Here is a 25396-nt window from a genome sequence, read left to right on the forward strand (position 1 = left end):
CAGTCTCCCGAGTAGCTGGGACTACAGGCGCACACCACTACGCCCAGCAAATTTTTGTCTTTTTAGTAGAGACAGGGCTTCACCATGTTGGCCAGGGTGTTGGTAAACTCCTGGCCTCAAGTGATCTGCCCACCTCGGCCTCCCAAAGTGCTGGGATGACAGGTGTGAGACTGCATCCAGCTTTTGCCTGGTTTTTAATTCATAATTTTGACTGAGTGATGACATAGGGAGGTCAGTGCCATTGAAAAAAGTTTTGTGTTACTCACAGTTCTCCTAGAAGCAGAGGCAAAGCTCATCATGCAGCCGGGAAGCACCAGAGCTGGTCAGGAGGCAGGAGCAGGAGCAGGAGCGAGTAAAAAAGCATGGGCTATGGCTGTTACTGTGTTTTCTCTGGGAAAAGCAAAGTGGAGCAGAGCAGAGAGTTTAGGACTGGCTAGTAATTAATTCTGGCAGCCTTTGGGGTATAGGGTCTGCTCTTAGTTGTTTGGAACTGGCCCTGGGTTAATTTAGGGCAGGGGAGATACTGGTTTGGTGTGTGACTTAGGTAAAGGAGGTGGTTGGAGATACGGGTTTGAGATTCAATGGTTTGTATATGAAAGGTGTGTTTACAGTCATGTGAGTTGTTTATTATCTCTAGAATAATTAGCTAGTCCTGTGAAGCAGTTTCTTCCCTGCCAGCAAGGCCTCCACTAAGTCAAAACAGTATGAAATATAGAAAATGAAAAGCATGATTAACACACTGATAGTCAAGTTGGTTCCATTTTTTACTACTATACAATTTTTTGTTATTATAAGTAATGTCATAATGTTATATATAATTTTTCCTTGTACAAAAATCATGAATGCATCTGATTTTTTTCTTTTTCTTTTTTTTGTGTGAGTTCTTAGGAAAAGAATGCCTGACAGGGCATGGTGGCTCATGACTGTAATCAAAGCACTTTTGGAGGCTGAGGCAGGTGGATCACTCAAGGCCAGGAGTATCAACCAGCCTGGCCAGCATGGCGAAACCATGTCTCTACTAAAAATACAGAAGTTAGCCAGGCGTGGTGTCTGATGCCTGTGGTCCCAGCTATTCAGATGGCTGAGGCATGAGAATCCCTTGAGCCCAGGAGATGGAGGTTGCAGTGGGATGGTATCGTGCCACTGCACTCTAGTCTGGGTGACAGAGCAAGACTCTGTCTCCAGGAGAAAAAAAAAAAAAAAAGAACAACTGAATTCAAGGATGTAAACATTTTAAAGATAACTATTGCCAATGCAGAGTCTGATGTGGGTTTTTTGTTTTGTGTTTTTTTGAGACAGGCTCTCGTTCTTGCCACCCAGACTGGCCAGATTACAGTCGTGCCATCAAAGCTCACTACAGCCTCAATCTCCTGGGCTCAAGCAATCCTCCCGTCTCAGCCTCCTGAGTAGCTGAGACTGCGAGCGTGTGCTGCCATATCTGGCTGATTTTTAAATTTTTTTCATAGAAATGAAGTCTCCCTATGTTGCCCAGGCTGGTCTTGTATTCCTGGGCTCAACCTCAGGAGTTGAGGTCTTGTACTCCTGTCCTCCTACCTCAGCCTCCCAAAGTGCTGGATTTATAGGCCTGAGCCACTGCACCAGGCCTGTAGTCAGATGTTAAATGGTTCTCATAACTATTCTATCCCTAGCCCCTTCCCTCTTCAGTATCACAGCAGCACTGTATATGATACATAGCAGTGGGTGTTAGGTTTATTTGTAAACTAACAGGATGGCTTAGCCCAATTTTTATTAGGATACTTACTTGGGATCTTTGCCATAGTAAGCTTAATATGTACAAGATTTGTGTTCTTAGCCATTGGAGTTGAGATGAGTAAAAATCTTTAAAAGGAAATAAATAGTGGAATTAACTCAAAATTTGTCACCTTTTTATTACACCAAGTATATTTTTAAAACATTTTAAAAAATTGGTGATGTGAGCTTGCCAGTAACAACTGTATTCCACAGTCTATTCTGGTTCATTTAAAAAAGAGCATTTAACAACAAAAATTAGAAAGGATATTATCTTAAAATATTGTCGTTTAGATGGAATAAATTTAGTTGGAAGGGGCTGGGTATGACGGCTTACGCCTGTAATCCCAGCACTTTGGGAAGCTGAGGTGGGTGAATCACGAGGTCAGGCAAGATCAGCCTGGCCAACATGGTGAAACCCCGTCTCTACTAAAAATAAAAAATTAGCTGGGTGTGGTGGTGGGCGCCTGTAATCCCATCTCCTTGGGAGGCTGAGGCAGAAGAATTGATTGAACCCGGGAGGCAGAGGTTACAGTGAGCCGAGATCATGCCATTGCACTCCAGCCTGGGTGACAGAACGAGACTCCATTTCAAAAAAAAAAATTGGAAAACTTACTATATTTTCCTTCAACCTAAGTCATTTCTCTTATGTCACCACTAACTATGCAACTGCTTCATGTAATGGCATTGTTTGCTTTTTGCCTTCGGGAATGTGCTGTACCATGTTGTTTGAAAATTGAGGTCAAATTCAGCCGGGTATGGTGGCTCATGCCTGTAATCCCAGCACTTTGGGAGGCCTTAGCAGGCAGATTGCCTGAGCTCAGGAGTTCCAGACCAGCCTGGGCAACACGGTGAAACCCTGTCTTTACTAAAATACAAAAAATTAGATGGGCATGGCAATGTGCACCTGTAGTCCCAGCTATTTGGGAGGCTGAGGCAGGAGAATTGCAAGAACCTGGGAGGCGGAGGTTGCAGTGAGCAGAGATTGTGCCATTGCACACCAGCCTGGGCAACAAAGCAAGACTCTATCTCAAAAAAAAAAAGAGTTGAAATTCATATAACGTAAAATGAACCATTTAAAGTGTACAGTTCAGTGGCATGGCATATATACATTAATGTTTCTAGTTTGAAAACATTTTTATCATTCCCAAAGGAGACCCCATACCCATTAGAGTCACTCCCCATTTTCCCTTCTCCCTGGCCTCTAGCAACCACTAATCTGCTTTATGTCTCTATGGATTTACTTGTTCTGGACATTTTAAATAGATGGAATTATACAACATGTGAGTTTTTGCATCTTCTTTCACATAGTGTACAACATTGAACATGTTGATTACACTTTGGTTGAAAATACCACGTTCTCATCATTTCCTTTCTACTACTATGGCTACTTCTTTGCCCATCCTCAAAATGTTAGTCTTTCTCAGGACTCTGCCCTTGGCCCTCTTTTCTTACATGCTCATCCTAGGTGTTCTGATTTGCTCCTGTGACTTTGATTATCATTATGCAATAGTTACTCCCAAGTCTCTATCTAAAGACTTCTGTGTCCCTCTATTAAGTGGGCATCTCTACTTGGATATATGACAGGCACCTTGCACTCGACATACCCAACACTGAATTGCAGGTGACTTTCCTCAGCTCTTTGTATCTGGGAGCTCTTTGAGCACATTAATGATTATCATGTGTAATGAGTGGTAGAATACATGATAGTTTTTGTCTTTGAAAATGAAGAGAATTGTCTAATTTGGCAATATTTATTTTCATATTTCAGGAGCATTTAGATAGCACCCATGGTTCAGTCCATTCCTTAGATGCAGACTTATTGTTGCCATCTGGAGATCCTTTCAGTAAATCAGACAATGACATGTTTAAAGATGGACTCAGAAGAGCACAGTCTACAGACAGCTTGGGAACCTCGGGCTCATTGCAATCCAAAGCTTTAGGCTATAACTACAAAGCAAAATCTGCTGGAAACCTGGACGAGTCAGATTTTGGACCACTGGTAGGAGCAGATTCAGTGTCTGAGAACTTTGATACTGCATCCCTTGGGTCACTCCAGATGCCAAGTGGGTTTATGTTAACCAAAGATCAGGAAAGAGCAATCAAGGCGATGACACCAGAACAAGAAGAGACGGCGTCCCTCCTCTCTAGTGTTACCCAGGGCATGGAGAGTGCCTATGTGTCCCCCAGTGGTTATCGTTTAGTTAGTGAGACAGAATGGAATCTCTTGCAGAAAGAGGTGAGTTACCATTCTCATGTTTTTCCTTCTTGCTCACTCTGAGGCATACTGGGAAGTTAGGGGATTTATCGTTCGTGTAGCAGATGGTTCCTGGAGTCTGCAGGTACACGTTGCCAGTAAGTGGGTGTTAACCTGTGCCGCCTGACCCTTGTCATAGTCTGCTTTGGCTATTCCAGGTAATTGTGACAGAGAAAGGAGCTAGCTAGCTTATCACAGTGAATGTGAACTTCCCCACCTGAACTCCCAACTCTCAAGGTGGAGCAATCTCTCTGACTAGCATTACTGAATTGAAGTTAGTGTAACCTGAATTTGGTTTGCTTTGCAGTTTTCTATAATCTCAATGTGTTCTAGGATTCAGGCTTTTATGTTTCCTTTAAGCCAAAGCACAATTGCCTGTCTGCTGTTGATGCTGAGAGTGGGTTTAAAGAGGGATTAGGAACATGGGAGAGAAAAGGCAATCTTTAATGAGGTTAATTTTCCTCCTTAGAGAATTTGTAAATTCACAGGTAAGATTAGGAGATAAACAGTTATTTGCATAATGCTTTATGGATTACAAAACTCTTTAACATACCCGATCACTTTAAGCTTTATGATTATATGAGACAATTGGGGCATGGGTATTCCCCATTTACTGGTGAGAAAAGTGTCTAGGAAAGATGAAGTGAGTTGCTGAAGTATCCCTTTGACCTAGTAGCAAAACCAACTTCTGGTGCTTTCCTTGACTCAGGCTGCTTCCCTTTAAAGAAGCCATTGGTCGATAAGAGGAACAGATACTAAGCCTTAAGGAAACTATTCTCAATGGTCTTATGCAAAACATAAGTGAGAAGGTGCTGCTTACTAGTTTCATACCTATTTTATAATTGGAGCTGGTGAAACGATGATTTAGCACTGTTTTTGTTTGTTTTTCCTTCCCATTGATTGGTTAGTATTAACTGTGAGTACCACGGTCTAGTACCTTTTGGTTGCTTTGTGTTTTCCTCAGATGTGATGTTTTGTGCCTCTTTGGTGATAAATTGTGTCCGTTGTCTATCATACTTGTACTGGAGAGTTTGACTTTTTAGTATGTGACCCTATATTGTAACTGTTTGCTGTAAGGCCCTGAAGAAAAGTGTTTACTTCATGTTCTACTTTGAGTACCACGGGTAAGACTATGCACGTGTACCTCAAGTATGTGATGTGGAATTACTTTGTTTTGCCTAAGAGGTAATTTTGGTGCCCTTCAGGTGCATAATGCTGGAAATAAACTTGGTAGACGTTGTGATATGTGTTCCAATTATGAAAAACAGTTACAAGGAATTCAGATTCAAGAGGCAGAAACAAGAGACCAGGTGAGTGTCTTCTGGATATGCCAGATTGTTACCTATTGTAGTTTTCATTGGAGGTGCAGAGTTAATTGCCTCCCCTCTGGCCCCCAGTCCTGTTTGCATCATGAAGCATATCCATCTTGTCAAGTTATGAAATAACGTGGTACATGCAGTGGCAGTTACATTTTTAGTGAGAGCTCACTAGGACTCTGCTTTTGTGTATCGGCACAGGTCAGCCCAGCTCTTAAAGGGACACTGCCTCATCTCTTCTATTCTGCCCCTTCTGCCTAAGGCCTAAAAGCGATTTTATATACATGGAAATTACTGTATGATATGGAGATCTAAGGGAGATAAAAGGTTGATTATTGCCTCTTAGAGAATAAAAGCTTAATTGAATGTTGTATTAATCAAAATTTGTATCCTTCATTGCTTATTGCTCACTTCTTGTCATAAATTTGTTAAGTTTAGTAAGTTCCCAGAAATTAAGCTTTGGGAGATTTGGTATTCGAGATTGGCAAATCTTCGGTACCTTTTCAAAAGCAGTGTTTGATAATGGGTACCTTGATGACATTTAGGAAATAATGTAGAAATTCATGAGAAAATTCATATACTTGTAAAAGTATATGGAAGAAAGATACTTTTTTCCTTATATTTCCAAATTGTTCTTTGGCTGTTACGAAGATGATTCCCTTGGTCTTCAAAATAACTTTAAGCAGATGAGAATGATGGTTTCATATTTTCAAACATCATTGCTATTGAGTTCCTTCATAAACTGTGTGCTTTACTCATAGATGTTTCAAAGATAAATTTCTAAAGCTATTTGCAAAACTAATGTAGTTGGCCCCTGACGGTGTGGTGTGGGTATGAATTCCATACACATTTCAGTAGACTGTTTTATTTATTATTATTATTATGATGATGATGACCAGGCTGGTCTTGAACTCCTGACCTCAGGTGATCCACCCACCTCAGCCTCCCAAAGTCCTAGGATTACAGGCGTGAGCCACAGCGCCCGGCCTCAGTAGGCTGTTTTAAAGTCTGGCTAAAAATTAGTCATAAAAAGAAGTGAGAAAAGGATGTCCAAGCAGAGAAAAGATTATACAAAGAACAAGAATTAGGGAAGAAAATGATGTATTCTAGGAAGTATGAGTAGTTAGGTGGCTGGGCACAGCAGGTGATTGTTACAAAATAATGGGAGAGTAAGCTACAAAAGAAGGCTGTGATGACATCACTTAGGAGGGGTGATGATTGAAGGGGTTTAAATTTTACCCTGAAGCTGGGTGCAGTGGCTCTTGCCTATAATCCTAGCACTTCAGGAGGCCAAGAGAGGCAGATCACCTGTGGTTTGGTCGGGAGTTTGAGACCAGCCTGACCAACATGGTGAAACTACACCTTTACTAAAAATACAAAAATTAGCTGGGGATGGTGGTGTAAGCCTTAATCCCAGCTACTTGGGAGGCTGAGGCAGGAGAATCTCTTGAACCTGGGAGGTAGAGGTTGCAGTGAGCCAAAATCGTGCCATTCCACTCCAGCCTGGGCAACAAGAACAAAACTAGGTCTCAAAACAAAAACAAAACAAAACATTAAGGCATTTAGGGTTTTCAGTAGGGAGATTATATGATTTCACTTTTACAAAATTTATGGTGTTAGTGTGGATTGTAGATTGGAGACAGAGGATAGACTTCTAGTCAGGGAAAACAGTGTCATAGCCTAGAGAAGGCGTCCCCAAACTTTTTACACAGGGGGCCAGTTCACTGTCCCTCAGACCGTTGGAGGGCCGCCACATACTGTGCTCCTCTCACTGACCACCAATGAAAGAGGTGCCCCTTCCTGAAGTGCGGCGGGGGGCCGGATAAATGGCCTCAGGGGGCCACATGTGGCCGCGGGGCTGTAGTTTGGGGACACCTGGACTAGAGGATCCAGGGAAGAAGCAGATGTTTTCAGATGGGAAGTGTGTAAGAAATGATTTGTTAACTGTAAAGGACAGTACAGTTGTCTCTTGAGGTCATATATCTCATTTCTGTCTGAATTGAAAAATCTATGGTGTTTCCTAGAAAAAGAGAAGATATTCTTAAAAATTCTGTAGTTAGATTTTTTAAAAAATTTATGAAAGGATTCTGGTTTTTCTTTCTGATTGACTTTTAAAATGATATAGGTGAAAAAACTACAGCTGATGCTAAGACAAGCTAATGACCAGTTAGAGAAGACAATGAAAGATAAGCAGGAGCTAGAAGACTTCATAAAGCAAAGCACTGAAGATTCCAGTCACCAGGTAAGTGAGGGATGACTGGGCTATTCAAATAAAACATTTAAAAAATACAGTCATGTTTCTTTTGCCTTGAAGATTTGGCAGTTTGACTTTTTTCCCCAGGTAAAAAGATTTCTTACTGATCATTCTGATATCTGTTTTACAAATTTTTAGAAAATAACTTTTAATATAATTGGTCAGTAAATGGCAGGAGGTTCTGATTCTCCTTGCTTTTTTTTTTTTCTTTTATTAATTAGGTTTTCCTCCTGCAGTAGAAACTTGCTGACAAAGATACTAATTATTTAAAGCTTTTAAAAAGTATAGCAAGGCCGGGCGCGGTGGCTCAAGCCTGTAATCCCAGCACTTTGGGAGGCCGAGGCGGGTGGATCACGAGGTCGAGAGATCGAGACCATCCTGGTCAACATGGTGAAACCCCATCTCTACTAAAAATACAAAACATTAGCTGGGCATGGTGGCACGTGCCTGTAATCCCAGCTACTCAGGAGGCTGAGGCAGGAGAATTGCTTGAACCCAGGAGGCGGAGGTTGCGGTGAGCCGAGATCGCGCCATTGTACTCCAGCCTGGGTAACAAGAGCGAAACTCCGTCTCAAAAAAAAAAAAAAAGGTATAGCAACACGAAAAACCAAAACATATGCTGATACACCAAACATAGCAGAACTAACATCTGTGTAACCACCATTGAGATCAAGCAGTAGAATATTAGGCAGTATTAGCCAGTACCCCAGAAGCCCTCACTTTCCCCTGCACGTACAACCCCTCCCGACAGGCAGCCACTGTCCTACCTTCTAACATCATTAGGTTAGGCTGTGCTTTAACTTTAGAAAATGAAGTCATACTTCATTTTGTGTTCTTTTGTGTCTGTCTTCCTCTGTTCAACAGTGTTGTATTCCTACTGATGATGGCTGGAGTAAGTTTGTTCATTTTCATTGTTGAATAGTCATACCGTTGTACGGATATACCACAATTCATCCATACTAATGCTGATTGATATTTTAGTTGTTTCCAGTTCTGGGATATTATGAATAATGTTCCTTTGAAATTTTTGAATAGGACATGGTGGACATGTTTCTGCAGGATATATAACTAGAAGTGGAATGCTTGGGTACAAATAATGCCAGATAGTTTTCAAAGTGGTTATACCAATTTATACCTCTACCAGCAATGTATGACAGTTCCTGTGGTTCCAAGATCTTGAAAAATGTCATTTTGTTATTTTAATTATAGCCATTTTGGTGGGTATGTAATAGTATTTTATTGTGGCTTAGTTTGCATTTCTCTAATGACCATTCAAGTTATTTAGCATTTTTCATGTTTCTTGGCTAATGGGCTATTGTGTATGTGAGAGATTCCTGCTCAGGTCTTATACTCATCTTTCTATTGGGTCTATTTTACTTTTTTTGGTCTTTAAAAACTGATTTGTTAGGTGTCCTTTATGTAATCTTATTAGAATCTTTTGGTGATAAGTTTTGTAGATGACTTTTACTCAGTAGCTTATATTTTTATCGCACCCAGGCCAGAGTGCAGTGGTGCAATCTCTGCTGACTGCAACCTCTGCCTCCCGGGTTCAAGTGGTTTTCCTGCTTCAGCCCCCTGAGTAGCTAGGACTACAGGCAGTCACCACCACACCTGGCTAATTTTTGTATTCTCCTTCCTCAGCACCCTGAGTAGCTGGGAATACAGGTGCCTGCCACTATGCCCAGCTAATTTTTTAAATTTTTAGTAGAGATGCAGTTTCACCAGGCTGGGCTCGAACTCCTGACTTCAGTTAACCTGCCTGCCTTGGCCTCCCAGTGCTGGGATTATAGTCATGAGGCACTGCGCTCGGCTCAGAGTTACCTTTTCTTTTTGAGATGGAGTCTCACTTGTCACTCTGTGGCCCAGGTGCAGTGGCACAACCTCAGCTCACTACAACCACTGCCCTCTCCAGTTCAAGTGATTCTCCTGCCTCAGCCTCCTGAGTAGCTGTGTTTGGAGATGCCCGCCACCATACCCAGCTAATTTTTTTTTGCAGATGAAGTCTTGCTCTGTGCCCCAGGCTGGAGTGCAGTGGCGAAATCTTGGCTTATTGTAACCTCTACATCCCAGGTTCAAGCGATTTTCCTGCAATAGCCTCCTGAGTAGCTGGAATTGTAGGCACCTGCCCCCACACCCTGCTAAATTTTGTATTTTTAGTAGAGACAAGGTTTCACCACCAGCTTGGCTAACAGCGAAACCCTGTCTGTAATAAAAAATATAAAAATTAGCCAGGTTTGGTGGCAGGCACCTGTAATCCAAGCTACTCAGGAAGCTGAGGCAGGAGAATTGATTGAACCCGGGAGGCAGAGGTTGCAGTGAGCCGAGACTGTGCTACCGCACTCCAACCTGGGTGACAAGAGTGAGACTCTGTCTCAAAAATAAATAAAGTAAAAAAAATAAAGACTTAAAAAAAAAATGATAGACATGGTGTCTTGCTGTGTTTCCCAGTCTGGTCTTGAACTTCTGGGCTCAAGTGATCCTCTCACTTTAGCCTCCTGAAGTTCTGGGATTATAGATGTGAGCCACTCTGCCCAACCTAAAGATTTTGTGTGGGTGTGTATCTTTTGTTTTTAGCAATTTCACTCTGCTATTACTAGGTGTATTTTTCTTCATACTTTTCCTGTTTAGGCTTCATAGGGACGCTCGAATCTTTGAATTGATGTCTTATATCATAATTGGAAAATTCTTAGCCATTATGTGTCTGAAAAACTTGAGCTTGGTACAGTGGCTTATGCCTTTAATCCCAGTACTTTGGGAGGCTGAGGTGTGAGAACTGCTTGAGGACAGAAGTTTGGGGCCAGCCCAGGCAACATAGTGAGACTCATCTCTACTAAAAAATTCAAATAAAATTAGCCAGGCATGGTGGCTCGTGTGTGTAGTCCTAACTTGAGGCAAGAGGATCACTTGAGCCCAGGAGATAGAGGTTGCAATGAGCTGTGATCACTCCATTTTACTCCAGCCTGGGCAATAGAGCAAGACCCTGTCTCTAAACAAAAGAGAAATAAAACAAACAAAAACTTGTATTTCTTACAGTAAAGTGCACAAAGTTCATGTATACAATTTGATAAATTTTAACATATGAAAAATGTTACCAGGGTAGTCTTCATCCAGATCAAGATACAGAACATTTCTAATATACCCATGCCTTTTCCTAGTCAATAAATACTCTACCTACCTGTGCATAGAGATAGCTACTATGCTGACTTTAACACTGTATTTTAGCATTTTAGTTCTTAAATGTCATATAAATGGAATCATACAGTGTGTAGCCTTTCATGTCTAGTCTACTTGGCCATCATTAGGTTGGTGAGATTCATCCATAGTGTTTGGCGTATCAGTAGGTATTTTTTCTTTTTTTTTTTTTTTTTTTTTTTTTTTTGAGACGGAGTTTCGCTCTTGTTACCCAGGCTGGAGTGCAATGGCGCGATCTCGGCTCCCGGCAACCTCCGCCTCCTGGGTTCAGGCAATTCTCCTGCCTCAGCCTCCTGAGTAGCTGGGATTACAGGCACATGCCACCATGCCCAGCTAATTTTTTTGTATTTTTAGTAGAGACGGGGTTTCACCATGTTGACCAGGATGGTCTCGATCTCTTGACCTTGTGATCCACCCGCCTCGGCCTCCCAAAGTTCTGGGATTACAGGCTTGAGCCACCGCGCCCGGCTTGAATATTCTTTTACTAGGATATATAATTGTTTATTCATACTACAGTTGAGGGACATTTAGGTTGTTTCTAGTTTATGGCTGTTGTATGTTTTCTTTAAATATTCTTGTACACGTCTTTTGATGGACATTGGAGACTAATTTCCTTTGAGAAGGTGTGAGATTAGGAGGCTTACTTTTCAGTTCTATTAGATATTTCCATTGGCCATTCTTTAGATGGTTTATATGTTACACCTTTTTATTTTTTTTGAGTCAGAGTCTCACTCTGTTGCTAGGCTGGAGTGCAGTGGCGAGATTTTGGCTCTCTGTAATCTCCGCCTCTCGGGTTCAAGCGATTGTCCTGCCTCAGCCTGCCGAGTAGCTGGGATTACTGGTACCTGCCACCATGCCCAGCTAATTTTGTATTTTTAGTAGAGATGAGGTTTCACCATGTTGGCCAGAATGCTGTCTCTAGACCTTGTGATCCACCCACCTTGGCCTTCCAGTGTGCAGGGATTACAGTCTTGAGCCACCACACCCGGCCCGTGTTACACTTTCTTACTGCATCTGCATGCCTCTTAGCCTCTCTTCTATACTTTCCATCTTTTTGTCTTTGTTTACTTTTTTCAAATCTTTCACTTCAACTGATTTTTTTTTTCTTCACATGGATCTTATCTGTTAATCTGTCCATTGAATTTTTTTTTTTTTTTTTTTTCGAGACGGAGTTTCGCTCTTGTTACCCAGGCTGGAGTGCAATGGCGCGGTCTTGGCTCACCGCAACCTCTGCCTCCTGGGTTCAGGCAATTCTCCTGCCTCAGCCTCCTGAGTAACTGGGATTATAGACGCGTGGCACCATGCCCAGCTAATTTTTTTGTATTTTTAGTAGAGACTGGGTTTCACCATGTTGACCAGGATGGTCTTGATCTCTTGACCTTGTGATCCACCTGCCTCGGCCTCCCAAAGTGCTGGGATTACAGGCATGAGCCACTGCGCCCGGCCAGTCCATTGAATTTTTAATTTTGGTAATTGATTTTTTTCAGTTCATTGTTTTCATTTGGTTATTTGTCATCATTTCTAGTTCTCTGTCAACTTTAAATTTTGGAACACGCCACGTATCTAATAACTCACATATCTGGATTCATGGTAGACCTGTTTCTATTGTCCTTCTGTCTTACTTTATATTTCCTTGCACATTTTAAGTGCTGGGCATTGTATGTAAAAAATAGTTGAAATAATATAAATTCTAGTATGATGCCATTTTCCTTGAGAGGCAGGCAAATAAATATTGGTACTAACAATCTTGAATCACTTTAATCCAGTTATAGGAATTGAGATGATGTAAGTTATAAAGATTGGATTTTTTTTTTTTTTAAAACAGAGTCCTGCTTTGTTGCCCAGGCTGGAGTGCAATGGCTCGATCTAAGCTCACTGCAACCTCCAGTTCCTGGGTTCAAGTGATTCTTGTGCTTCAGCCTCCTGAGTAGCTGGGACTACAGGCATGTACCACCATGCCTGGCTAATTTTTTTTTTTTTTTTTTAGTTGAGACGAGGTTTCACCATGTTGGCCAGGCTGGTCTCGAACTCCTGACCTCAGGTGATCCGCCCACCTCGGCCTCCCAGAGTGCTGGGATTACAGGCATAAACCACTGTGCCCCAACAAAGATTGGATTATTTAAAATTCTTCCCTTCCCCTAGGGTGTGGCCCTTTTGAGAGATCCAAGCCAAAGGGCAGGATGTTTACCAGGGATCCCTTTGCTAGGTAGGACCTGAACTCTTCACCTATGCCACCTCATCCTGGGGCTCTCCAGCACTCTCCTGGGCTTCTCAGTGTCACATCTGTCACACCTGTTACTTAGAAGTATGGCACATTCTTCTAGAGGACTGTTCCACTCTTCATGTGTCCTTGTCCTGGTCCTTTTCTCTGTGATTCTTTTTTGCTTTGTTAGTTCTCCAGTGCCTTCATCCTCAATAGGAAGGTTGATTAATATTACCTAATCCACCACTATTAGAAGCAAAATTCTTTAATTTTTTTTTTATTTTTGGAAGCAGAATTTTGACAATAATTATTTTAAAAATGTCTAAATAAAATCTTTTCCAGTTATAATTTTTATGTATGATTCATCAATTTTCAAATAAACCCCTCCTTAGGAACATTGAAACTAATTCAAGGGAGTTTATAATTCATTGATATTACTCATGTATAAATTGCTTGAATTGTAGCAAGTTAAAGATTGCAGCTAGTTCAGAAAAGATTTCATTTATCCTTTAAATGTGTGATGTTTTGTGGGCCTGATTTCACATTTTTATTAATTTTTTTTTTTTTTTTTTTTTGAGACGGAGTTTCGCTCTTGTTACCCAGGCTGGAGTGCAATGGCGCGATCTCGGCTCACTGCAACCTCCGCCTCCCGGGTTCAGGCAATTCTCCTGCCTCAGCCTCCTGAGTAGCTGGGATTACAGGCACGTGCCACCATGCCCAGCTAATTTTTTTGTATTTTTAGTAGAGACGGGGTTTCACCATGTTGACCAGGATGGTCTCGATCTCTCGACCTTGTGATCCACCCGCCTCGGCCTCCCAAAGTGCTGGGATTACAGGCTTGAGCCACCGCGCGCGGCTAATTTTTTTTTTTTTTTTTTTTGAGATGCAGTTTAACTCTTGTCACCTAGGCTGGAGTGCAGTGGCACAATCTTGGCTCACTGCAACCTCCACTTCTCGGGTTCAAGCAATTCTTCTGCCTCAGCCTCCGAGTAGCTGGTATTATAGGCACCTGCCACCACGCCCAGCTAATTTTTGTACTTTTAATAGATGTGGGATTTCACTATGTTGGCTAGGCTGGTCTTGAACTTATGACCTCAGGTGATTCACCTGCCTCAGTCTCCCAAAGTGTTGGGATTATAGGTGTGAGCCAATGCGCCCAGCCTGATTTTTTTTTTTTAAAGAACATCTTTAAAAATAGCCACAACTGGGTCACGTGCATTAATAGCTTTCTTGACACTGGTAGAATGCCCTTTGTTAATGTATGGCTACATGTGACTTGGGCTTTGGCATTGCCTTGTGTTATCTGAAAGGACAAGGCTTTGCACACAGCAGACGTGCACATAGCTATTGAATGGTGGTGAGTGGTTACTATGAAGTAATATATTATCAGCTCGGACACTAAATAATGAGAAGATGGAAGAGTTAGTTTCAGAATAACCAATTTCCTAACTATATTTCTATGTGTGTGTGTGTTTTTTTTAAAAGATCTCTGCACTTGTCCTAAGAGCCCAAGCATCTGAGATCTTACTTGAAGAGTTACAACAGGGGTTTTCCCAGGCAAAGAGGGATGTTCAGGAACAGATGGTAAGTTAACATTTTAAGTAAATGATAACTATGTTACAAATATTCCTTTTTTGTTCTATTTTCACATCATCTTTCATATGACTTTGTCATCCTGTCCAAAGTAGTTACTATTGTGTTCTCCAGGGACTACAGAACATTAGTAATGGATGAAATATTCTAAAGACAGTATTCCTTTTTAAACCTACTTTCTGATCAAACAAAATTTTTTTCTCATTGTTTAACTTATTTTTCTGATTTGGGAAACCTAAACAGAATAAACTATGGACATATGTTTAATTTCGAATTCCAAATAAAAGCTAAAAAATTGAAATATTTGAGAGCCATAGCTGGTGCAGCTTTTGACCAGTCATTTTGTGATTTTCCTGGATGGCTAATTTATTTAGAATAAACTTATTAGGGCCAGGTGTGGTGGCTCACACCTTTAATCTCAGCCCTTCGGGAGGCTGAGGTGGGCGGATCACGAAGTCAGGAGATTGAGACCATCTTGGCTAACAGGGTGAAATCCCGTCTCTACTAAAAATACAAAAAATTGCAGTTGGGCGCTGTGGCTCATGCCTATAATCCCAGCACTTTGGGAGTCTGAGGTGGGTGGATCACCTGAGGTTGGGAGTTTGAGATCAGCATGACTAACGTGGAGAAACCACGCCTCTGCTAAACATGCAAAAAATTAGCCAGGCGTGGTGGCACGCACCTGTATTCCCAGCTACTCAGGAGGCTGAGACAGGAGAATTGCTTGAACCTGGGAGGTGGAGGTTGCAGTGAGCCGAGATGGTGCCACTGCACTCCAGCCTGGGTGACAAAAAGAAAAAGAACTTTATTTTTTCGGTGATTTTTTTTTTTTTTTTTTTGAAAGCTCCTAAGCTATCATTAGTGTTAGTGTTAGTGTGTGTGTGTATGTGTGTGTGTGTGTGTGTGTGTGTGTGTGTGTATTTTTAGAGATGATGGGATTTCTCCATTTGGTCAGGCCGATCTCTAACCTCTGACCTCAGGTGATCCGCCCGCCTCAGCCTCCCAAAGTGCTGGGATTACAGGCATGAGCCATCGTGCCTGGCCAAGAATAACCATATTAGTTTCACAGGGGTTATGAAAAAAACATGTAACTGTTGTGATGCTGGGGAACTTCCAGAAGGCCATCCTGCGAGGGATGGGGACAGAGTCTTATTAGCAAGGGCCGGCTGGAACCTTTCCAGATAGTTTCCCAGACTTGGGCCTCCCTCCTCACCAGTCTGGCTGCATTTGCTTTATTTTTCTCAAAGTTGGAGCCTACATCTGATGGCTTCAACTAAACTGTAGTAGAGATGGCCCTGCTGGGATGATTCTACAAAGCTGCTTACCCGGGGATGATGGGTTAAAAAAAAAAGCCTTGGGTGGAATGGTAATTGTACGTTTTTAATTGTTACTAGGTCAGTATCTGAATGGCCTTTTAGCTGATCCCTAAATCCTAGACCTGTTCTGTTGGAGAGAATCTCATCCTAATCAGTGACCCATAGTTTCTTATGTTTTCTCTTTTTTTTTTCTTTTGAGACAGAGTCTTGCTCTGTCGCCAGGCTGGAGTGCGATGGCGCGATGTCGATTCAGTGCAACCTCCACCTCTCGGGTTCAGGCAGTTCTCCTGTCTCAGCCTCCCAAGTAGCTGGAATAACAGGCATGAGCCACCACGCTCAGCTAATTTTTGTATTTTTAATATAGATAGGGTTTCACCATGTTGGCCAGGCTGGTCTCGAACTCCTGACCTCGTGATCCACCCACCTCAGCCTCCCAAAATGCTGGGATTACAGGTGTGACTGCACCCTGCCTTATATGTTTTCTCTAATTAGACAATACAAAATAACACTGGCATAACAACCACTGTTAAATACTGACAACTTCATAGTGGTGAGCCGCCTACACTCCTTTGTCCTCTTGCATCTTTTTCCTTCTTGTCTTTTAAGGCCCATCTGCCTTTTCAGACACTTTTCAAGCTGGTTTCACTTAAAATGAGTATGTGTGACACTGGAGAATTGTTGAAATTAAGGTTGAGGTCCTGTGAACTCGAATACACGACCATTTTGTTGAAATTAACACGAGTAAGAGAAACTCACTGCATTGGTGCATGCTTGACCTTTTTCTCAGTTTCTCTGTGTATGTTTGTAGGTATATGATGTATATGTATGTATGCTTTGGTTTGTTATTGCTGGACTATTTGGAGTTAAGTTGTAGACATGACAGTCATAAATATTTTAGTATGTATTTCCTAAAACAAAGAGATGTTCTGCATCGCTACAATACTATTATTACATCCTTAAAATTTAACCAGTCATCCCAGTAAGTCCTTGATTACTTTTTAGTGGTGGTTTTCCTTTTTATATTTTCTATATTTTGATCCAGGAACCAATCAGTGATCACATATTGCATCTTGTTGTCATGTCACTTTAGTCACTTTTAATCTGGAATAGTCTCCCACTCTTTTTTTTTTTTTTTTTTTTAAAGAATCCAGGCCAGTTGATTTGTTTTAGGCCAGCTCTCTTGTAGAATTCATTTGTCTGATTATCTCCTTGTGATTTGATTCAGGTTAGACATTTTGGCAAGAATACTGCATAAATGAAATGACTCAGTGGGAGGTTCATAACATCATGAGGCACATTAATGATGGGTGGTTCCATACTGGGATGTTAAATTTGATCGCTTGGTTAAGGTTGGGACAAAATAGTTTCAGAGTGACTACATCAATATTGCCACCAACACCAAATCTACTAAGTGAAGGTCCGCATTTCTCTGTAGTTCCTTCTGCCCTTTGACGGTATCTCAGCTAAGGGTTTACAGTTTTAAGTACTATGTTCAAAAGTTATTTTTTTTTCTCTGTGGTTGTATTATGAATTTGATATGTAGTTAGCTGCATTTGTTCCTCTTTGTATTTTCAGATTTGATTTTTCTTTTTTGATTTATATTTTACATACACAACATGGTTCATAAATCAAAAGTATAAAAGTAAATACTCAGCTCCATTTCCATTCCCTATCCTTTTCACCCCATTTCCACCCACTTTCATAAGTAATCATTGAAATTTATTTTTGGCTTAACCTTCTGTTTTTCTCTTTACAAAAATAACCAAATATATACATTTTCTTCTTTCCCTTTTTTCATATCCAAAAGGTGTTGTGATGCTAAGACTTTGTTGTAAATGGGTTGAAAGTGATAATAAAACACAGCTAATTCTAGACTGAAGAAATAAGAGCCAGTGGGGTTTAGCCAGAGCATTTGCATGACCTTGACTGCCTGTCTCTAGGCTCTGTGTCCTTCTGGATGCAGCTAAGTCATCGCCTCCTTTGGGAAGTGTTCTCTAACCCTCTCCCCAATTTCCTGCCCCCAGTTAGGTACCCTTTTGTCCTTTTATCACTGCAGTACCCAGTCTCTGTCGTAACACTTTCTGGCACTGTAGAGTAGTTTTCGGTTTACTTGTCTTTCTCCTCTGTTGGACCTTGAGCTTTTCCTGGGCAAAGTCTTTGTCTTTTCTCTCTATATTTCCTGTGGGCAGCAAATTAGCATATAGAAGCTGCAAAACAAATGTTGTATGAAAGCGTAATTTACATTTATGAGTACCCTTAAGGTGACTTAGTATTACACATTAGCAGGAGTCATATGCTTTTGTAGAACTTCTACTCAGATTTGCTGGAATAACTTTTATATTGATACAGATAATATGAAATACCTAAAAATTGTTTTACACATCAACAAGCGGAAGTGGGATCATGTCCCATTTTAAGAATAAGCTTCTCAAGTGCCCTATGATTCCTGAGCCTAGATCCTCTTGATGACTTCCAGTATTTGGGGCTGCAGGGCCATTGACAGTGATCTGAGCTTGAACAGATGTATAGGTAATGGGAAATGAAGACACTGATTTTTGTTTCTCCCTGCTTTCTGTTGAATGCATGCCATGAGGAAATAGGAGTTGTCTTAGAGTACATGCTCTGAGCTGCTTTTTCTAACTCTAGCAGAACTTTCTCATATACCCCTCCATCCTTAGCACTCCTTTAGTTTGGTCTTGTTTTTCTTTGGTGTAGCTATCATCAGACTGGATTTACCTTTCTGGCTGTGATTAGTATCTACTTCTGTTTTAGGCAGTGCTGATGCAGTCACGGGAACAGGTTTCAGAAGAGCTGGTGAGGTTACAGAAAGATAATGACAGTCTCCAGGGAAAGCATAGCTTGCATGTATCATTACAGCAAGCAGAAGACTTCATCCTCCCAGACACTATAGAGGTAACTTAATTTCCACATGATAAAAAATGTAAACAAATATATTTTCTGAAATGACCATGTTTTTTATGTAAACAGCTTTATTCAGATATCAGATATCAATCGTTCACATGGCAATTCACCCATTTAAAGTGTGCCATTCCGTGGTTTTTGCTGTACTCACAGATATGTGCAAACATTGTCACAATCAGTTTTAGACATTGTTTTATTTTTTTTTTTTTGAGACGGAGTCTTGCTCTGTCACCCAGGCTGGAGTGCAGAGGTGTGATCTTGGCTCACTGCAAACTCCGCCTCCTGGGTTCAAGAGATTCTCCTGCCTCCGCCTCCTGATTAGCTGGGATTATAGGTGTGTACCACCACACCTGGCTTAATTTTTTGTATTTTTAGTAGAGACAGGGTTTCACCATGTTAGCCAGGATGGTCTCCATTTCCTGCCCTTGTGATCTGCCCGCCTTAGTCTCTTAAACTGCTGCGATTACAGGCGTGAGCCACCATGCCTGGCCTAGAACATTTTAGTCACCTCAAAAAGTAACTCCTTGTTACTATCACACACACACACACACACACACACACACACTCACACATAAACACACACACACAAACACACACGAAAAGTAACAGTTTACCCTTCAGCTACCATCCTTATTCCCCCTCCTCCCTTAACGTTCAGCAGCTACTAATTTACTTCTGCCTCTATAGCTGTCCCTATGCCAGACTTTTCCTGCGAATAGAATCATATAATATGTGGTCTTTTGTGTCCATCTTCTTTGACGTAGCCTAATGTTTTAAAGATCTGTAAGTTATTTTTGTGGGACCAGATTGAGAGTGTGTCAGAAATTAAATGTTTGAAGGGGTTACCATGCTGGCTGCTTATGATGTTTGTTTTTGTGTCTAGTACTTGAAAGGTTACCTACCATCATTCTGTCCATAAAGATGAGACTTTTGTTTTGACAGATAATATTTTATCTGTCTGAAATGTATTATCTGTCACCCAGGCTGGAGTGCAATGGTGGGGTTCTCCATCTCTGCTCACTGCAACCTCCGTCTCCCGGATTCAAACAGTTCTCCTGCCTCAGCCTCCCAAGTAGCTGGGATTACAAGCACCCGCCACCATGCCTACCTAATGTTTTGTATTTATAGTATAGACGAGGTTTCACCATGTTGGCCAGGCTGGTCTCGAACTCCTGACCTCAAGTGAACCACCTTGCCTGACCAAAGATGACACTTTGGGTTACTTACATTTTTTTCTAGTTGGGTAAACCTGGCCTACAAAACTGGTTTCCCAGAGACATTCATAATTGTCTCCTTAACTTTATCCAAGCTTTATTTTTAATTTTTAGTTTTTGAGACACAGTTTCACTCTGTCGCCCAGGCTGGAGTGCAGTGGAGCACAGTGTTGGCTCGCTGCAATCTCTGCCTCCTGAGTTCAAGTGAGTCTCCTGCCTCAGCCTCTTCAGTAGCTGGGATTATAGGCATGTGCCAGCATGCTGGGCTAATTTTTTTATGTATTTTTAGTAGAGACGGGTTTTGCCGTGTTGGCCAGGCTGATGTCAAAACCCTGATCTCAAGTGATCAGCCCGCCTCAGTCTCCCAAAGTGCTGGGATTGCAGGTGTGAGCCACCAGGCCTGTCCTATTCAACCTTTGTATCTGTTTATTTTTATTTATTTTTTTCCTTTTTAACGAAATCTTATTAGAAGTTTTCCCTAATTATACCCTACAGATCCAACCTCTACAATTTGGACCTCATTCTTTTTTCCTTTATATATGTATTAACACGACTGTTTTTTATTTCATCATTTACAGAAAACCAGTTGTCTACCTTGCCATTAGCTCCTTGCTGTCCCCCACCTTTCCCAAACTTCTTGTCATCTCAGCTGATGTTACAGGCACTCTTGGGAGAGCTGCCTTTTCTTTCTGAATTGGTGACTGCTCTCATCAAAAGAAAGTATGGTGACTCAGGCCTGCAATCCCAGCACTTTGGGAGGCCAAAGCAGGTGGATTGCTTGAGCTCAGGAGTTCAACACCAGCCTGGGCAACATGGCAAAACCCTGACATTAGTGAAACAAAAAATAGAAATTAGCCAGGCATGTTGGCACAGACTTGTAGTAGTCCCAGCGATAGCTATTTGGGAGGCTGAGATGGGAGCGATCACCTGAGCCCAGGAGGTCAAAGCTGCAGTGAGCTGAGATCGTGTCACTGCCCTCTAGCCTGGGTGACAGAGTGAGACCCTGTCCAAATTAAAAAAAAAAAAAAAAAGCTATCAGGCACCTGTCTACTTTTGCTATCAGCTTAAAATCACTGTTTTACCATCTTCTACCTCTGTTAGATTTTTCTCTTTTGTCAGGAAAAAATACTGTCTTCTGTGTTCTTTAGAGACTTTTTATTCCTAGATTTTATTTATTTATTTTGAGACAGAGTCTTGCTCTGTCAACCATGCTGGACTGCAGTGGTGCAATCTCAGCTTATTGCAACCTCTGCCTTCCAGGTTCAAGTGGTTCTCCTGCCTCAGCCTCCTGAGTAGCTGGGACTACAGGTGTGTGCCACCATATCCAGCTAATTTTCATATTTTTAGTAGAGACAGGGTTTCACCATTTTAGCCAGGCTGGTCTTGAATTCCTGACCTCAAGTGATCTTCCTGCGTTGGCCTCCCAAAGTGCTGGGATTACAGCCGTGAGCCACTGTGCTTGGCTAGTCCTAGATTTTAAAATGTTCAAGAATCCAGGTGGGGCATAGTGGTGCTTGTCTGTAATCTCAGCGCATTGGGTGGTTGAAGTGGGAGGGTTGCTTGAGCCCAGGAGATTGAGACTAACCTGGGCAACACAGTGAGACTGTGTCTCTACAAAAAAATAAGAAAACTACCTGGGCATGGTGGCATGTACCTATAATCCTATCTACTTGGGAGGCTGAGGCAGGAGGATGGCTTGAGCCTAGAAGTTTGAGTCTGTGGTGAGATATGATTATGCCATTGCACTCCATACTCCAGTCTGGGTGACAGAGGAAGATCCCGTCTCAAGAAAAAGAAAAAAACAGTTCTAAGAATCCTTTAAGAATGTAGTCAGTCTTGTAAGCCTTGATTCTTGGACCTGTCTCAGTAATAAATCTTACGGAATTTAAAAAACTTTAATTTATATGCATTGTTACCTGAGAATCCTGTTTTTATGTTAGAGTTGCTTTAGGCTATAATTGGAAGGATTTCTAAAAGACAGAACTAAAATTTAGGAAGAAAAATAAAATAAATTTTATACAGCTTACCACCTTAGGAAGCCATCTTTCCATTATTTACCTCTGGGCTAAGGTCATACTTTGCTTGTGGTAGATGTTCAGTAAATGTTTGAATGAACGAATAAGTGAATAAGTAAATAAATGTTACTCTCTTAGTTGACACTTGCTACTGAGTTTGTCTTTTTTGTCTTCATTTCCTAACTCCTCCCAAAGTTCTGCAAGTAATAGTAGAGGATTCTAAGGTGTTATTTCTATCAAATGGCTTATTGTGAGTCACTTAACCTTTTTTTTTCTTCTTATGAAACAGTTTTGAGGGAAAAATATGTGGCTCACAAGATACCATTGGGCCCAAAATGTCTCCTTTCTATAACCTACTGAATGTTAACGTGACATGCCGCCTGCCCTGAAGCTCTAAGTGGCTTAATGGTCAAAGTCTTAATTTTTGAACATTGAAATAACATCTGAAATTCTGGTTATAGAAAATCTTTGTTTATTTTCTTTCACTCTTACAAATCCAATAATCATTTATTTGTTGAATCCAGGCACTGCGGGAATTGGTATTAAAATACCGTGAGGACATCATTAATGTGCGGACAGCAGCAGACCACATGGAAGAAAAGCTGAAGGCTGAGATACTTTTCCTAAAAGAGCAGATCCAAGCAGAACAGTGTTTAAAAGAAAATCTTGAAGAAACTCTGCAGCTAGAAATAGAAAACTGCAAGGAGGAAATAGGTGAAGATAATAGTGATGTAGTTTGGAATAAGAGTCACTAAGTAAAACTGTATTAAAGAAGTAATATGTGACCATGGAGTCTGGAACACATAAAAGCACAGGAAAGAATGTAGTAAGGACTCAGTCCATTTTTTGTAATTTTTAATACAAAAATTAGCCACCACGCCTGGCTAATTTTGTATTTTTAGTAGAGATGGGGTTTCTCCATGTTGGTCAGGCTGGTCTCGAACTCCCGACCCCAGGTGATCCATCCACCTCCAAAAGTGCTGGAATTACAGGCATGAGCTACTGCACCCAGCCAAAAACTTGTCTGTTTATGAGTTCTGTGGCCTTTTTGGCAATTATTCATAGATAGGAGACTCAGTACTTGAACCCAGACCCAGGGAACATGATTTGATGGGTGGCAGTTCCCTGCAGAGATGTGATATATGATCTAGAAGTAGTTTATGACACAGTAGCCATTTGTATGGACCTGAGCCTAAATATGCTGACTGCTTGGTGATAATTTTGAGAAGGCAGCCCCACAACCCATGTTCAGTATCTGTTTGCATCCTTTGGAGGTGTCTAAAATTTTAAAACAATTTTCATGAATAATAATAGATGAATGCTAATACATCTCAATTTTTTTTCTTGTAGCTTCCATTTCTAGCTTAAAAGCTGAATTAGAAAGAATAAAGGTAGAAAAAGGACAGGTAAGTCGTGAGTTTCAAATTAATTATTTCAGCAACCAGTGGTTATTTATTGACTTCTATGTTAGACACAACAAACAAAAAATAATTAAGGCATGGGCCCTGTTTTAAGGAACTTCTGTCTTGGCTAAAGACAATGGGGTAAGGGTGTGATGTGACTGAGAATGCCTCATGCGTCAGGCCATGTTAAACTGAGGAGGTGAGGCTAACGTGTCTGTAGCCTGGGGTTGCCTAGTATAGTGCGAAGATAGACCAGGCATGGTCATAACATGGCATATGCTTAGAAGTACAGTAGAAATATGTATGACAACAGTACAAACAAGAGATGATGTTTTCTAGCTGGTTTAGTCCTCTTAGACATCATCATTACCTTTCATAGAAATCCTATTCAACTTCTTGATCTCATCGTTCCTTGATTTAGAGATTTTCACCTCCACTTTGCCCTCCCTTCTCATGCACTGAGCTGAACTTTCCCCAACTGTGTCATCTCACTGCAACCTAGTTCCTTGACCACAATCTGCCGTTCTTCCAGCTCTTCATCCTGTAGGCCTGTCCATCTGAGTATCTCATTCAGACTTCCAGTTTTTTTCCCCCCTTTTATCCTGGTTGTAACAGCTTCATGGCTTGTTTGCTTTCCCCTAGGTTGCATCTTACTGGCTTGCTTCTTCCCCTCATCTCCCACCACACCTGCCCCCCTCTTTGACTCCTTGTCCTGCTGCTGCCCTCACTTGACTACTGCTGAACCCTGGACTAGCCCTGCTGTCCCTAGCTGGTGATGCCACCAGACTTGGTGACACTGCATGCTCATGCTGCCAGATAGGCCTCCAGTGTTTCTCATGCAGCCTTTCATGTGTCCTCAGTTGCATCTCTTCCATTCCTCAGAGTGGCAATTTCGGTCACCTTTACCTCAGCCCCGTCGCTCAGCAAATGCTGGCCTTACTCCTCAGGCATAAGGCAGGGCCACCTTCAGCTACTGGGTTCCTCAGTTACAGGTTCTCCTTTTATTCCCAGCCTTCTCTTTTTCTTCAGAGAAAATGATGACCTGCATAGTGCCTTGTTGCATAGATGCTTTGACTGAGTATCTCTGGACTTTTCCAGATGTCCCCTCACAGCTCTTGACTGGTCTTTTCCATGATGCATGAACAGGCTAAGGTGTCTCCCATTCAGAGAACAAGTTTCTCTTTGCACTCCTCTTCCAATATACCAATCTTTCTTCTTTCCTGTTGCCACAGTCTTGGTCATCTCACTGCCTGACTTCCCAGTCACCCCTTCACCTGCTGCAGTCTGCTTTCTGCCTCCACTTTGCTACTGAGATTGCACCAGGAGAAATGACCAGTGCTCTAAAGACATCGCATCCTTTCCACTCCAGCTGCCAGTCTTTTGAGTTCAGACTTCACTCTCACCTGGCTTATTGTAACAGCCTAAGATCACGTCCCAGTCTAGTGGAGAGCCCTCCAGTGCTTCCCTTTATGTACAGGATCATGTCTGTATCTTTGGCCCAGCAAGAGCTCTCCTGCCTCAGCACCTCTCTGCCTCACGTTGGGAGTCTGTGGCTCCCAACATACTTGCTGTGCTTGTAGGCAAGCCGGACGTACCACTGTTCCTGCATGTGTTTTTAATGCATGCCCTCCATTCCCTCTTTAGAGCATCTCTTTGCATCTTCTCCCCCATGTCACCCTTGTCTTTCCCCTGTAAAAATATAGGAGTCAAATGTCCTTTCCTCAGTCCTTTGTAACTTTTCTGGCAGAATTAAATGCTTCTTCCTTCATCCTTAAATGTCTGTTTTCTCTGTTCTCCATCTTGAGGCCTTAGAATATAGTTAGTGCCTAATAAATGGGTAATGAAAGAATAGTTCAGGAAGAATACATAGGAGATCCCCAGAGGTGAAAGAGAGTAATATTCCAAGGGTAGCCTGAGGGTCTCGGTGTAATTCTCCAGGCTATAGGCTCTTTTAGGCAGTAT

At 41.7% G+C, this 25396-nt stretch overlaps 1 protein-coding gene across 3 annotated transcripts in view; it reads left to right on the forward strand.

Annotated features, from left to right (window-relative positions):
* RABEP1 (rabaptin, RAB GTPase binding effector protein 1) overlaps positions 1–25396 on the forward strand; it is a 133656-nt gene that overhangs the window by 103076 nt on the left and 5184 nt on the right. For all 3 annotated transcript variants that reach the window (XM_074388509.1, XM_039476336.2, XM_074388510.1), the window contains 7 exons: positions 3521–3988; positions 5212–5316; positions 7448–7564; positions 14457–14555; positions 18653–18793; positions 22556–22745; positions 23382–23437. In XM_074388509.1, coding sequence (XP_074244610.1) covers positions 3521–3988; positions 5212–5316; positions 7448–7564; positions 14457–14555; positions 18653–18793; positions 22556–22745; positions 23382–23437 — 1176 coding nt within the window. The remainder of the gene's footprint in view (positions 1–3520; positions 3989–5211; positions 5317–7447; positions 7565–14456; positions 14556–18652; positions 18794–22555; positions 22746–23381; positions 23438–25396) is intronic.

The sequence above is a fragment of the Saimiri boliviensis genome, chromosome 17 (genome assembly GCF_048565385.1).
Source record: "Saimiri boliviensis isolate mSaiBol1 chromosome 17, mSaiBol1.pri, whole genome shotgun sequence".
Taxonomy (NCBI): Eukaryota; Metazoa; Chordata; class Mammalia; order Primates; family Cebidae; genus Saimiri; species Saimiri boliviensis.